This window comes from Strix uralensis, chromosome 3 (assembly GCF_047716275.1).
Source record: "Strix uralensis isolate ZFMK-TIS-50842 chromosome 3, bStrUra1, whole genome shotgun sequence".
Classification (NCBI taxonomy): domain Eukaryota; kingdom Metazoa; phylum Chordata; class Aves; order Strigiformes; family Strigidae; genus Strix; species Strix uralensis.
Window position 1 is genome coordinate 39,133,162 of NC_133974.1, and position 13,753 is coordinate 39,146,914.

General features: G+C 38.6%; 1 protein-coding gene across 4 annotated transcripts in view; it reads right to left on the reverse strand.

Moving 5' to 3' along the window:
* UBE3D (ubiquitin protein ligase E3D) overlaps nt 1-13,753 on the reverse strand; it is an 88,424-nt gene that overhangs the window by 41,685 nt on the left and 32,986 nt on the right. The window contains exon 9 of one of the 4 annotated variants that reach the window (XR_012628059.1): nt 13,034-13,155. The exons of 2 other annotated variants lie outside the window; for them this stretch is intronic. Coding sequence is in view for 1 of the 2 variants with exons in the window: in XM_074861941.1 (XP_074718042.1) it covers nt 13,092-13,155 (64 nt within the window). In the remaining variant the exon portion in view is untranslated. Of the gene's footprint in view, nt 1-11,955; nt 13,156-13,753 lie in introns of those variants that run through there. One more of the 4 variants, XM_074861941.1, reaches the window with a different exon arrangement.

Consider the following 13,753-nt stretch of genomic DNA (forward strand, 5'->3'; position numbering starts at 1 on the left):
GGCATTGCCTAAAGTCTGCTGTGACTGCTCTTGAATATCCACGTTACACAGAATTGCTGGCGCAGCTCCAAAGTACAATGTAATTGCAGACTTCTCAGCAGCAAAGCAACGTAGTCCCACTAAAAGGAGAAGAAAATTACTCTCGTAAAAACTGCATGGCCAATGCTTTAGAATGTGCTTCTTCACTTTAATGGTTGTGTTAAGGCTTTAAGCTGCAGTTTTTGAATGTCTTAGTGCATCCCAGGTGGAAAGAATTCAAATAATTTTTCTGAAAACAGTAAAGATCAGATTGCTGTAGCCAGATCACTGCTACTCCACCACAGTGGAGGATGGCACTGCTGATGGTCATCACCATCTAGACTAGAAACAGTTCTACTATGACTCTAGACTGCAGCTTTCTTGGATATTCCTACAGCTCAGAATGAAGGGATAGCTTTGCCTGCTCCTTAAAATACTTTTCTTCACCTTTAGCACTTCTTGATTCCTTCCTGGATACATCTTACTCTTAATTAGAACAGATGGTTCATAATTTCCCTAATGTATGGCAATAACTGCATACTACTGTGCTGGGGATGGATGCAGCGGACACAGAGCAGCATGCTATTGACCTATTGCTAAAAGCCTGACTGGTGCCATCTTACTTAAAGGAAATATCAAATGTGAGCAGCAGCACCACTGACCTAAAAAGCCTCCCTTCCCAGCATGTATCAACCAAGCACTCAAATTCTGAGGTTATTTTTTTTTTTTAAACTTCCCAACACTTCAGGTATGTAGAAAAATAAGGGCCACTGCCCTGGCAAATGGGAGTAAGCCTCCTCTAATAACTCTCATTTCCTGAAGGGTAGAAGTGCACAGTAGGGCTGCAGAAAAACAAAGTACTATGTAAAAGCTCCTTCACAGCAACTGCTGACATCAATATGGTTGCCCTACAGTAAATGCAAAGTAACTCCAGACAGCTCACCCTTGAAAGATTCATGTAATTTTAAGGAAGCATTTCCACCTGCTCATGGGACTAGTGACGTCTGGTGGACTGGCTGCATTTCTCAGCAGACTCTTCCTGCAACTGTTGTTTTCAACCTATAGTTTTTTCTCACCAGGGGCATTAAGAAGGATGGTCTCCTCTATATAGCCACCTGTTTTACAGAAATTGTGGGAAAAGCATCATTCAGACCATTTATCTCCAAAATTGTCCACTGTGTTTAAAAGTCAGGGGCAGGAGAAGGAGGGTGGGGGTAAATGGAAAGGCAGACAGAAAGTACTGTCACACACACTTCATTTCCCCAGAGAAATAAAACATATTTGCCGCAGTGTATTTCTTCCATAAACCAACATCAAGAACTTACAGAATCTTATCAAAGGACAACTCTGCTGGTTACCTCTATTCACCCTCATCCTCTAGCGATGCACCATAAGCACAGAGGGTCTCCTCCTACTTGTGTGCACACTAGCCAACATCTCCTGTACGCAGCCTGCCTTCCCACCCAGAGGTGAGACAACAGGCTGTCTCTCAGCCCCTCCAGGAATCATGACACTAGGCAGAAACCCCAAAGAAAACACAAAATGTCTCTGCTCTCTCCTGCGCTATACTTCCACCAAAATCTCAGGAATGATTTTGCAGACTCTTTTCTCCCTCCTTTTCCTCCCACAGGTTGGAAACTCCAATCAAAATACAGGATGAAGACGCAGGAAGAAGACATATTTATCAATATTGGCATGTTTTCAGTTTTGAATGCCTAGATGCTATCAATAGCACTACTCTCCTGAGGTGCCTTTGCAACTCTTCATGAAACTATAACCTTCATTTAAAAATCATAAAAATGAGATGTTATATTTCAGAACATAAAACACATGGTGACAAGTATCATATCACAAATACGAGGGCCCTTTACCTCAACAGAAAGCTTCTCTATGTACAAACGCTACGTTTAGTATCTGGGAATTATTTTGCACTGTGTAAAATGTGAAAGGTTGATAAACAGGCAATCAAAAAGCCCAAATCCATCACTCAAAACAGTGGCAAGGCAGATCAAATACAGAAGTTAAATTTTGAACTAGTTCAGTATGAAAGGTTCCAAAACCCTCTTGAGCAGTCTGCCCAGACTTGTTGAGGGTCAGATGCTTAAGAAAGAGAAGACTCATCTCATTTGAAAAGGCATTTAATTCACTTCAGTTCTCCCAATCAATGCTCAGATAAGCAAAGTATTCAAAGAGCAAAGGCATAAGAAAAGTTTAAAGCTGGAGACAGTAAAGATAGTTTTCAAAGAGGAGTAGAACTTCTCATAATGAAGTATGAAAATAGGGGCAGCAAACCAAATTTCACCACCTTAGCAAGAAATTTTATTAGTATATCTGTTTCAAAAGAAACTAGTATACAGTGTCCAAGATTTAAAGACAACTATACTTATCATTATCAACCTCCTATAATAATTCTAAGCATCACAAATGCAAGGTCAAGAATTATTTTATTTCAGCTCCTAGTTTCAACTATGATTGACTTGCTTTCCAGTTTCATGTTTGAAGTCCTCCTTTGCTCAGACATTACTGAAGTCAGTCCAAAAATACCTGGTTCACTTGCCCAAAACAGCTACCAGATGACTTCCAGATTGGTAAACCTGATTAAAATATCTACAGAGCAGCAGCAACTGTGTCATGTGTGCTCAGTTTCAGTACCCCTTATTGACAAAATCTAAAATCTCACAGATGCTGCAGAAAAAAAGCAACAATTCAACAGATGACAGATAATGTCAGATTTAAAGATTATTTTACCAATTCGTGTCCAAAAAAGCAGAATTTTGTATCCAGACTAAATCATTCTACATTAAGCAAGGTGAACACAATGACGTTTCAAGACAATGTTCCCATTACTCTTTGAAACAAAACCTAATTGTTATCTGGAACGTGGGAGAGATTACATATTCCTGTTGTGTCTACACAGTGTAAAAATACATACACATGCTCCTTAAAGGTCAGAACCTGTAGCTTAATCAATAATCTAGAACATCTATGTGTCTGCATCCTTTCATACAATATTCAGTGGCACTGCTTGTAAAAATGGTAATACCAGCCCCAGCTACATTCAGGCTTGCTCTTTTTCTTCGATGCTTTTTTGGGATTGTGCAGCCTGTTTACCTGCAGACCGCCCTCTATGGACTCTCAGTGAATGTAAATTCTTTCAGAGGAACCTCATGGAACATCTTTTCAGAGGTAGTTATCAGAAAGCCTTGACGAATCCGGACCTTTGCAAAGAAGAGAAAGTATATTTTCCCATTCACAGTTCCATGTAAGGTTTCTGACACTGGCAACATAAAATTCACCTTTACTAGAGTAACTTATACCCTTAAGGCATTACAGCAAATACGCAGTGTTATGGATTTTTCTTGTTGTGTGTGGGAATTTAAGTCTGAGGACAGAATACCCCACACAATAGGATCTGGACATGCCTGCAGAAGAGGCGAACTCAGTTTCATGAGATTGCAACATCATTGTGTCTGATGCTTCAGTTGTGCCTCTGAATGATATACAGAATGGAAATCACACATTAAACTCTGAAATGCTGGCAGAGGAGCACTCTTACAGATTTGGTAAAAGGAAGTCAGAAGCAAAGCTTAACTCAAAACAGTAAACACTGAAAATGGCAGAAATTTACCCAAAGGAAAACTGAATGAAATAGTGTAGGTATTTATCAATGTATAATTCTCACAAAAGGAGGAATGGCTAATTTCTTGAGAGAGAAAAGAACGCATTTAAGTTTCTGGAAACAGAGATTGCTCAGATTTACAAAAGGAGTGAAAATGTCTAAAGCAACACTGTTGCTTTGAAAGTGTGTAACTTAAAACTTTCTACCAACCACACTATAGCCACTTGTAAAATATTTTTCCTAAAAATATTAGGTTCAATTTTTATCATTTAATTAAATGGTCTAATTTTACATCACATTTTTCATTTCCAAGCCCTCAGAAACACTTTCATTTCCTAATTACTGAAAGAAAACAAAAGGGAGTTGAACATAAAGTATCTCATTAAATACATTCCATTTAATTCTCCTAGAGCTTCCTAGGAGAAGGCAGTAGGGGGATGCTAAACTGAGGTCCCAACAGAGGTATACATGAGTAAAAATTACCTCATAGAGACAGAATAGAGATTTGGGTGCTGAAGAATGAGGTTAAGAAATCAGATTAATTGTACAGGATAATTAATCCTCCTGCTAGGGAATGAGGCAGATCTTTTTCATCTTCTGTTTTTTTCTTCAATGTTGCAAGTAGTTTCCTTCTAACACTGATAAAAGTTTTCCACTGCAGGTTCCTAGTACATTGAAATGGCCTTAAAATTCAAGAGGAGCTGTCACTCCATTTTTCTTTTTGTATTAGTGGTTAATAGTGACTTTGGCTTTGTGGTAAAGGGATACAGAGGAAAGAACCTTCATACTTCTCTCTATGATTTCAGTTTTGGGTTTATCAAATTCTCTTAATTTTTAAAGTGCATGGACTGTCTGAAGAGCAGCTTTGCTCTGCATGGCTAAACATAGAAAAGTTTTTGTCTTTAATAAGGGTTAGATAAATAATCCCAAATCCCAGTGGGCCTTGTTAAAGCAACATCATAAATTTTTTACACTTCCTTATGAGTTTGGAAAAAAATAAATTGTCTACATATCAGTCTGAGCTCATGCTGACTAATGTGGCCTTAGGGAAGGGACTGTTGAAATTCATGTGTCTAGCCAGTAGAAATGGATTTATAGATGCAATTATGATAAATCAGTATAGGTTTATTAAGTAATGATTAATTTTTTAAAAAAAAATTAGGAGCTACAGCTGAAAATAGAAGACACGCAGAACCAATGCTTAGACGCTGTAAAGCTGATGTGACCTGTTGGTTCTGTGCACTGTGAGCACACTGGGAGGTATTCGCATCACTCAGTTTTAGGTACGCAGTGACCTCACTGATGAGCAGGGATGAGATAGCCGATGAAGATACCGGTCCCAGCTGTTGACCCTGCCTGGACATCTGAACTGCTCATTTCCTAAACTGCCATGGTTCATGGTGCGGTGTCTTTAAGCAATCCAAAATTGGCAACAATTTACCTTCAACCATATGCTCTAAACTGCAGCAGTCGAGGACTTCACTGTCAAGTGGCTCAGATGTCTGTGCTATAAAAGCAGAGCAAACAGTTGGTACAGTAACCTCAGCTAAGACTGTGACTGAAAAGCAGGGTTGGCTTAAGCGAGACAATCTAAGTTCCTCATCTAGATTGTGCGGGGAGAGCAGCAGAGAGGTGGTGTGCCCCATGGGCAGGCAGCAAACCCAGTAAGCAATGTGGTATCTCCTTGCCTTGTTACTAGTGATCACACCACAGTCCCCAGTAAAGGCTCTAACCACACAAACCAAGGCAGCATGGCATTAGGCACTATGTAGAAAATATAGCCCATAACCACAGCTCACGGCTGATCTATCCCTTACTAGGACAGAGCTGCCTGTTGAAACTTATAGGCAAATGATGTGAACTGTGCTCATGTTAGACACCATTATCTTCTCACCAGGTATCTCTGACTGCCTACCTCCCACTGCTCCTCACCACAGCTGTCGGATCAGCCAGCACTCTCAATACCAGCACCAAGTACCAGAGGGATGGTGTCTTTGATACCCTGTCCTAACAGCGTTGAAATACGTGTGCATACAGGGCATTAGATTAGCAACAAATAGTAACACTTATTTCCTCAGCATAATCAACCAGGCAAGCAGTGAAGAAAAATTATTTTAAAAAAACAGATCAAATGAAATTGAAGTTGAATGAACTGATGGTCTGTATGATCCGTGATGGCACAGCACTGCTCTTGCCCTGTACCTAAAAGCCCTGGGTTCCCTGGCCACAGCATAAAGCATTTCCCTGGATGTTCTCATGCAGGTTATTCCTACCAGCTGTGCCACATGAAGATTTGCATATGCTCCATAAACCTTAATTGCCTTTTTAAGATCTATTATACCAAGCAGGAGGCCATTTCTGAAGTTGAAATGGATTTTCAGTGCAACATAAAGATGAAAATGTTTCCTGGCCTCTGATTTTTAAACCTTCGGGTAAAACTAAATCACTTCCACAGTGCTGTTGATATTCCATGTAGAAGCATTCACAAATACCAGGCACTCCAGAACATTATGCCTGAATCCAAAGGGACAAGTTACCCTGCTGTACAAATAAAAGCTGTAATCACTGTTCACAGAAAGCTCTCAGCTTGATGCTTTAAAGCTTTCCTTTTTTCCTGATGTACTGACTTCAGAAGAGAAGGAAATTCAGTATTTCAAGATGTAATTACACAAACCTGCAGCAAAGTAAGGAACACCACAAATCACAGAATTAGTTGATTGTAAGAATACACTGACAGCAAAATGTATTATTTCCACTCATTCAATCCAAAACATTGACAAACAGAAGCCTAATTACTAAAATTAGAACTTCACATATGCCATATTTTCACTTTCCCACTGAAACCGTAATTTTCCTGGAACAGTTTATTTTTATCATCATTTTCCCTCTTCACTGATATGACTGTGGCAAAATTTGTACAGATCCTCCCTCTATGCAGGTATGACACAACACTGACATTAAAATATCAGGTGTGGCTACAAGTCAAATTTAACAAGCAATTAAATCCTAAATAAATAAAACCAGCAGTCAAGAACACAGCTTTCTTTCCTAAAAATAACCTTAAAGTTAATTCAAAAACATAAACTGGCACAGCAATATTTTTGACATAGGTCACAAATGCCCAAACTACCTGATTTTACCACTTTGAAAACTCACAGCAGATTAATTGCCAATCTGGAAAGATCAGTTCTCCACTAGCTCCTTTTCCCTATCCTCAGCTAGTATGTGTCCTCACATGTCTGTCAGGTTTCCTCTGTGCATGGAAATACTCTTCCATAAATAACCCCTCCATTCTTCACAAAACTGTCCCTAGTTTTAACACCTCCTCTCCTCAGAGCTAATTCCCAAGTTTTCCCTTTCAATTCTTCTGAAGACTTCCCCCTCCTTTATGACATAGATTTAACAGTGTCTGTATAATCCATGCTTACACTGATGAAGCCCTCCACAGCACTTATGCAGCTGTCCAGAGTCCGTCTGTCCTGCTGCAGACACAGAGCACAGCTGGAGGAATCACACAGGCCATCAGCCACCCTTCTGAGATAGCACTGTGGGGCTGCACTGCACACACACATACCTTGACACAGTCAGATCAGTTAAATATTTTGGCTCTTTAATTTCATTTGATGAGCTTTCTTAAAATTTTATGGATCAAGGAACAGCGAAACCTAGTCTCAGCATAGAAGCACAAAGAACGTGAAGGGGAGACATACAGCCTGACAGCTGAGTTCTGGACATGAGCAAGAGCAGAAGAAAGGAAGAGAGAGGGGATTTAGATGGAAGATTAAATCTAGGTTTAGCCAAGTTACATCAATGCTGATGAAGGAGTTGATGCTACAGACATACTAAAACACAGCTTTGAAAAAACAAAGTAAAGTAGGCACGGAAACACTGTCACAGACACCAGCTCAGTGAGAAGAGAAGCCTTTGAGCAGATGACCTCATTCAAAGAGGAGATGCAACAGTTGGAAGTAAGACAGCTGCAGATAAAGTACTATAAATCCTTTGCAAATAAAGTTAATTAGAATGGACTTCAGTTGCAGGAGGACACACTGTAGGTAAAGAAATAATGCCACACTTGATAATTACTAAATTGTTGAATAGCAGCCCAATAAAGACCATGGTACCAGTGTGGCTCTAAACACACATGCAAACTCGTCACTCTGAAGAGCTTCCAGAAAGCAAAAGAGATATGGTGAAGGTGAACTTGAAAGTCTTTTGGCAGGTCAGCGACAGAGCTGGAAAACTGAACTAGAAGGCATCTCCTAACCAAAAAGCTCATCTCCCTGCAAGAACAGGCACTGTGTCGAAGCATTCCTTTTTGCAATTTTACCATGCTTCATCTTAAAAGTAAATGTTATTCCTACTAGAAGGCTCTGCAGGAACCTCACTCTCTGATATTAGAAAAGTTCCAATGTCCAGTCTAAACTTCTTCATAATCAACTAAATCTGTATGTTGCCTCCAATTTCTACTGAAGACAATCAGTGAACATTACAGTTACCTGGTACCCACTACTACACTATGTTCTTGAAGCCATTTGCTAAGTTAGACTTGCATCAGACATAACTGGTGACACAAGAAACTCACCTGGACAACTGTGTTAAATTAACTGTGTTAAAAAAAAGGTCCTACACATAAAGGAATGCTGCAGAGGTGCTAAAAGTGTCTGCAGAATTGTGATGTTGGGGGGCAAAAAACAGCTTCTCAGTAACTGATTTCTTCTTTCATCAGTTTCAGAAAAACAAAATATAGTTTTCAACAAGATCTCTCAACTCAGACAAGATTATCATGACATGCTTGAAAACTTAGAGGCCTTAATAATATTAATGACATGCAGCCACTTCTGTTTGAAATACAACAGCTGAACAGTAGTTTGCAGCAATAATATGCAAACAGCTGAAAACAGGAAGTAGAAAATATCGACAAACAAATATTTTAGGTATGACTACAACCAGTAAAGCTCACATTTGGTAACAATATTAGATTCAAAATGCACTAAATCATTAAATATCTGATGTCACTTCCTAGAGTCCCATTAAGTCCCTTTTTCAGAAGATGATTCTTTGCATTAACAGCATTAATTCTAGCTGGTGAAAACTATGATGGATTCTTTTTTATTTTTTCCCAATTAAAAATCATTCCCCAACTTCTGGAGGAAGTTTAAAATCTGGAAAAAAAACTAGTGTAAAAAATACTTAGAAATGCTTCAGTAGTGTTCTCTGTAGGCCAAACAATTGTTTCCGTCAAAAGATATCAACTTTGGACAAAAACAAGGAAACATATTATATTACTCAAACATATCACTTTGTGAGAGACACAGGACAGTTGGGAAGCAAGTCAACAAGAAAAAAGAAGTACATAGGAAAGTGCAACTACCTCAACATTTCCATACTAAAATAAAACAGTTTTGGAGGGTTCAGATAAATCAATGCCTACAGCGGAAAGAAAAATTGTTCTGAGTTTAAAACCCAACTTCTAACCAGTTCTGCTACTGATATTATGCACCTGCCCATCAGTACCAGCTGAAAAGCCCCAACTGCAGCATTGGAGACATGGACATCCAGTTGACACACATGCCTGCAGTCATTTCCATGAAGAACCATCTTCAATGAGACACTACAATTTTGCTTTCTCCAGGGAAGACAGCAAAATCAGGGCCCACAGGAGCACTTAGGTGATTTCTGTATTCCTGCCTCCAGGACTATGGAGAAATACATAACATCAGAATCCAGTCAGTGTCACTATGAAGTCAGGAAAAATTTGAAGGCTTAACAGCTATTATGGTAATGTGTACACTCTGGCAAGAATGTAAACCAAATTTCATACTCTTTTAACCATACACAGAGGGAAAATGGGCATGGTCAATCCAACAGCTCACTTTGAGTAGATCTAAGAGTCCTGCCTTTAGCAATTATTTGACTGAAATTCTAACATTCTGCAGCAATTTTATTCCCTGGAACACCTTCTACCCTTCCAGTCAGATCTCCTCCTCTTCATCCACAAACATTCATATCCACATAGGTATCACTTATTATGCCTGTTAGTTATATAAATTATTTCATTTATAGCTTAAGGTCAGTATTCAGAGGAGCCAGCATGAGAATGGCTTGTTCTGTTTTGATGCTACAGCATTCAAAGTAAGCAACCCACAGCAATATCCCATTATTGCCACACACAAATGGAAATATCCAGAACAACTTCACAAATGAGCCTTCCTTGGTCTCAAGTCATACACTCTCAATTTGTTTTAGACTTAGCGATTTAAAAACTATTGCAAGTAAAATTAGCAACCTAAAATAATTTTATTAATCTAAGTATTGCTAGTTTACACAGCCCGTCATGAAGAAATACAATACAAACAAGAAAAGCTAATTAATTTAAAACAGCCCAAGATCCTAGAATTCAGTAAATCAAGTTTTGAGTTTAAGCAGTTCTTGTCAGCAATCTGTCCAACAGGCATTTGTAAGTTTTATTTTTTCACTCTTGGCTTGGTACAGGATTCCTGTCTGCTCAAATGGATCCTGTCATTTAAAAGGCATTATAGGAGTTGAGTACTTACAGTTCCCAAGTGAACCCAACAGTCTTTATAAGTCTATGAGAAACAAACTGTAAGCCTTTAAGTGGAAAGCTGCTACAATCTGATGTATGATTATAAAATTATCCTCAAGGGATCATCACTATCGCATGTAGGCTATCTGGCTTTCAAAAAAGCAGTGTTAGAAGGAAAGCAAAATGAATATAATAGAGATATATACATGTCTTATAGTAAGACTTGAATAGATGTGACATTGTTCCTCCAGCAAACCGGCCAGTAAATCTGACTCTTAATGTAATCAGCAGGAACACCGCATGCTGTAATCCCAGTGTAAACTTTAGGAACCCCATGTCCATTTTGCAGTATGAATGCAGAATTGTTTGCTAAATCCCCAATCGTAGATCTAGAGGCAACTCACTGAGACTAGCAGGAGATCAGTAAAAGAGTACTACACAGCGGTAGTGAACTTCTGGAACTTGCTGTTACAAGAGACTGTAAAGGCAAACAGCACCAGTAAGGTCAGAAAGTGTTTATTCAAATAGATAGTCAAAAAATGCATGAACAGATTGTAAAGGAAATAGGCAGGGCTCTAGCTTCTAACATCCTTAATACAACAACTACAGAGCTGAGCAGTACAAGAAGTGCTGAGGCTCATACGCTGTTCTAAAGAACGCCTCTGGATGTCTGAGGCAGGGTGCTGGGCTAGATGGTACACTGCTCTGGCCCAGCACAACATTTCTTACATTCTTATCATCCTATAAAAATGGAATTAACTACCTGGCAATGCAGTTGTTTCAGACTATACATTTTAAATTAGTTTCAGATAGTCTTGCTGCTTTTAATTCACATTTTTTTCCATCTAACTTCACATTTCTCTTATTGCCAATCCTGAAATTCCCAAAAGAGTTGAGCTACAGCAATACGAACTGGAGAGACATGAGAACTACCAAAATTGTGCTTACCTGAATCACGTTTCACAAGTAAATATGGAAAAAAATATACAAGCTTGAAATGTATTTTTTGTTCTACCATATTACTTAATCACAAATCCTGATTCAAGAGCATATTAAATGTCATAGGAGACCATAATAGCATATTTACCTATTTTTTCTAAAAAATTAGAACATAAGAAGTATCTAAGCAATAGCACTTAACAGCCAGTTTCTTATTTTTACATCGCCAATTACTATGTATATGGCATTTAACACTTCTAATGCAGATTACAACAGCAGGATCCCGCAAGATGAGTAGCGACACATCAGCATCTTTCATGCTACACAAGAAGAAAGTCAGGCTATTGGTCAGATTAGTAACAAATAGCTAAGTGATTTGGGATTTCAAACCCACTTTTAAAAAAACAGTCATAACCCTACTTCCTCTGACATGAATGCTAAATTTCAAAAGATGAGCTAAAAAGGCAACCTAAGCAACAAGCTCAGCTGGAATGGTAACATGAGCAAAATTTTTGAGTAAAAATACATTTGGTAGACAAAGGGTTTATTCCAACATTTTTCTCTACTACAGTTAGTATTTCCAAGGTTATTTAAAATTGGAAAGATTAGATACCAAAAATATGACAGCTTTGAAGAGTTGGAAAGATGTATCAGACCCGTGTTTAGGAACAAGAATGAAGTTCTTAAATAGCTACCATAAAAGGATGCTGCACATGGCAGGTCTAGTTTCAATAAACAAGAAAGTCAGGATATTTCTCCTGAAAGTTATACTTAAAAGTTGCATACATCTTCTCCTAGAAGTGGGAAAGGATGTTACCAGTACTGAAGAACAATCTCTAGCTAAAAATGATAGTTATTAGATGGAGCTTTCATCTCTTCCTCCAAGCTTCAGCCCAAGTTCAGAAGGCTTATGGTTTCCACACATGTCTATAAAAATCTGAAAAGTATTTTTTTCCCTCCTGTCCCAAAACCCTCACTGGCATCACACTGCATCTTTCAAAAATCTTTGCCTTACTCCTCAGTCAGCTCTTTTAAGGCAGCCCACCCCACCTGTGGTATCAGTTCTCTTAACTCGATACCATGCAAGAATTCAAGAACGGAAGAGAAAAAAAAAATATCTGAAACAAAACAGATCCTTCATGCTACATTTACAATCACACTCACTCATTTAATCATTTCAGATACAGCAGAAGTTGTTTATTATACTACAGAAATGACCTTAGAGAGCACAGAACAGTGAATCATTGGTCACTCCTCCATCAGTCGACTCCCGGTCTCTGTGCTCCCATGTGTTTCCTACAGGCAAGAGTTACTGAAACACTATGAAAAGGCATTCTATTACAGACATACAAAAATCAGTGAAATAGAACACAGTTTGGTGCTTTTATGAGAGCTGAATTACTCTAGAGTCATATACAGAATGAAAGCCATTCTTGGGACAAATAAACAACATTCTGGAATACATCAGTAACAGCTTCATAAACAGCTCACTATACATGGACTGTAATAAAAGCATTGGGACCCAATAACTCCAGGTTTTCAGCCACAAACTCAATTTTCTAGCTTATTCTGCCTCTCTAAAGCTAATAAACCAAACAATTTCTGTAAGTCATTTTTCAACTCTCAAATTATAAGCAGCAAATTCTTACATAGGAGAAGTCTTCTGCAAAAGTTGTGAACCATTCAGAGAAACTCTAGATACATAGAAGAAATAAAAAGCTATCAATGACTTTTTGACAAAGCTTTGCCTAGCACACTACTATAAAGGGAGAAGTGTAATTTTCCTCTAACTGTACCTTCACATATATTTTCTGAGATCAAGTTATGGTCGAACTGGAGTAATGCCGCGTAACTGTATTTTCAATTTTCTTCATACATTTTTACAACACTCTTACTTCAGCAGTATTTACCATTATCACTCCCAGCAGCCAAGGTTGTTTGCATAAGGTGTTATTTGCCAAGAACCTGTTACTTGAAAGGAAGATCTCTTCTGTCTGCACAGCAGATTTGTAGGTGGAGAAAAGGAGCCTTGCTGAGAGAAAAGTGGAGGGAACCAACATAATCACATACACATCATCCATAAATATCTAAGTAAGAACAGAGCAGAAAATGCATGAGGCATCCTTCTCTATGGGACTCAACTACACTCATAACATACTTTTTTCATAGGTGACAAGAATATATATAATTTCAACTAATTTGTTGTAGGATTGCTCATAAAGCTCACGCAAGGGTTGGAAGCCTAACTGTAGACAGACCTACCCAGAACTCATGTTATCACACATAAGACATATCTAAGTGTTTCTAGCTAGAGTAAGATAGAAATCCACAATACTTAAAGGCTACCCTCAGAAACATTAGAGGAACAGTGCTCTCTCTGCAAGGAGAAATGCCAAGAGCTACACTATGAAAAGCATTTCTAGATATACCTAACTATGTCTTAACTTCACAGTGCCTTAAAAGCTACTGAACATTCTCAAGCAATGCAGTCTAACATACAGAGAGTACCCAGCGCACAACTGTTAATAATTCATTGCCAAAACAAAGGCATATGGAGAGAGGCTCCACATGACATGTTCTTAGCTTGGTCCTATTCCATAACTCAGTCCATGTATGGACGTATCCCTGAG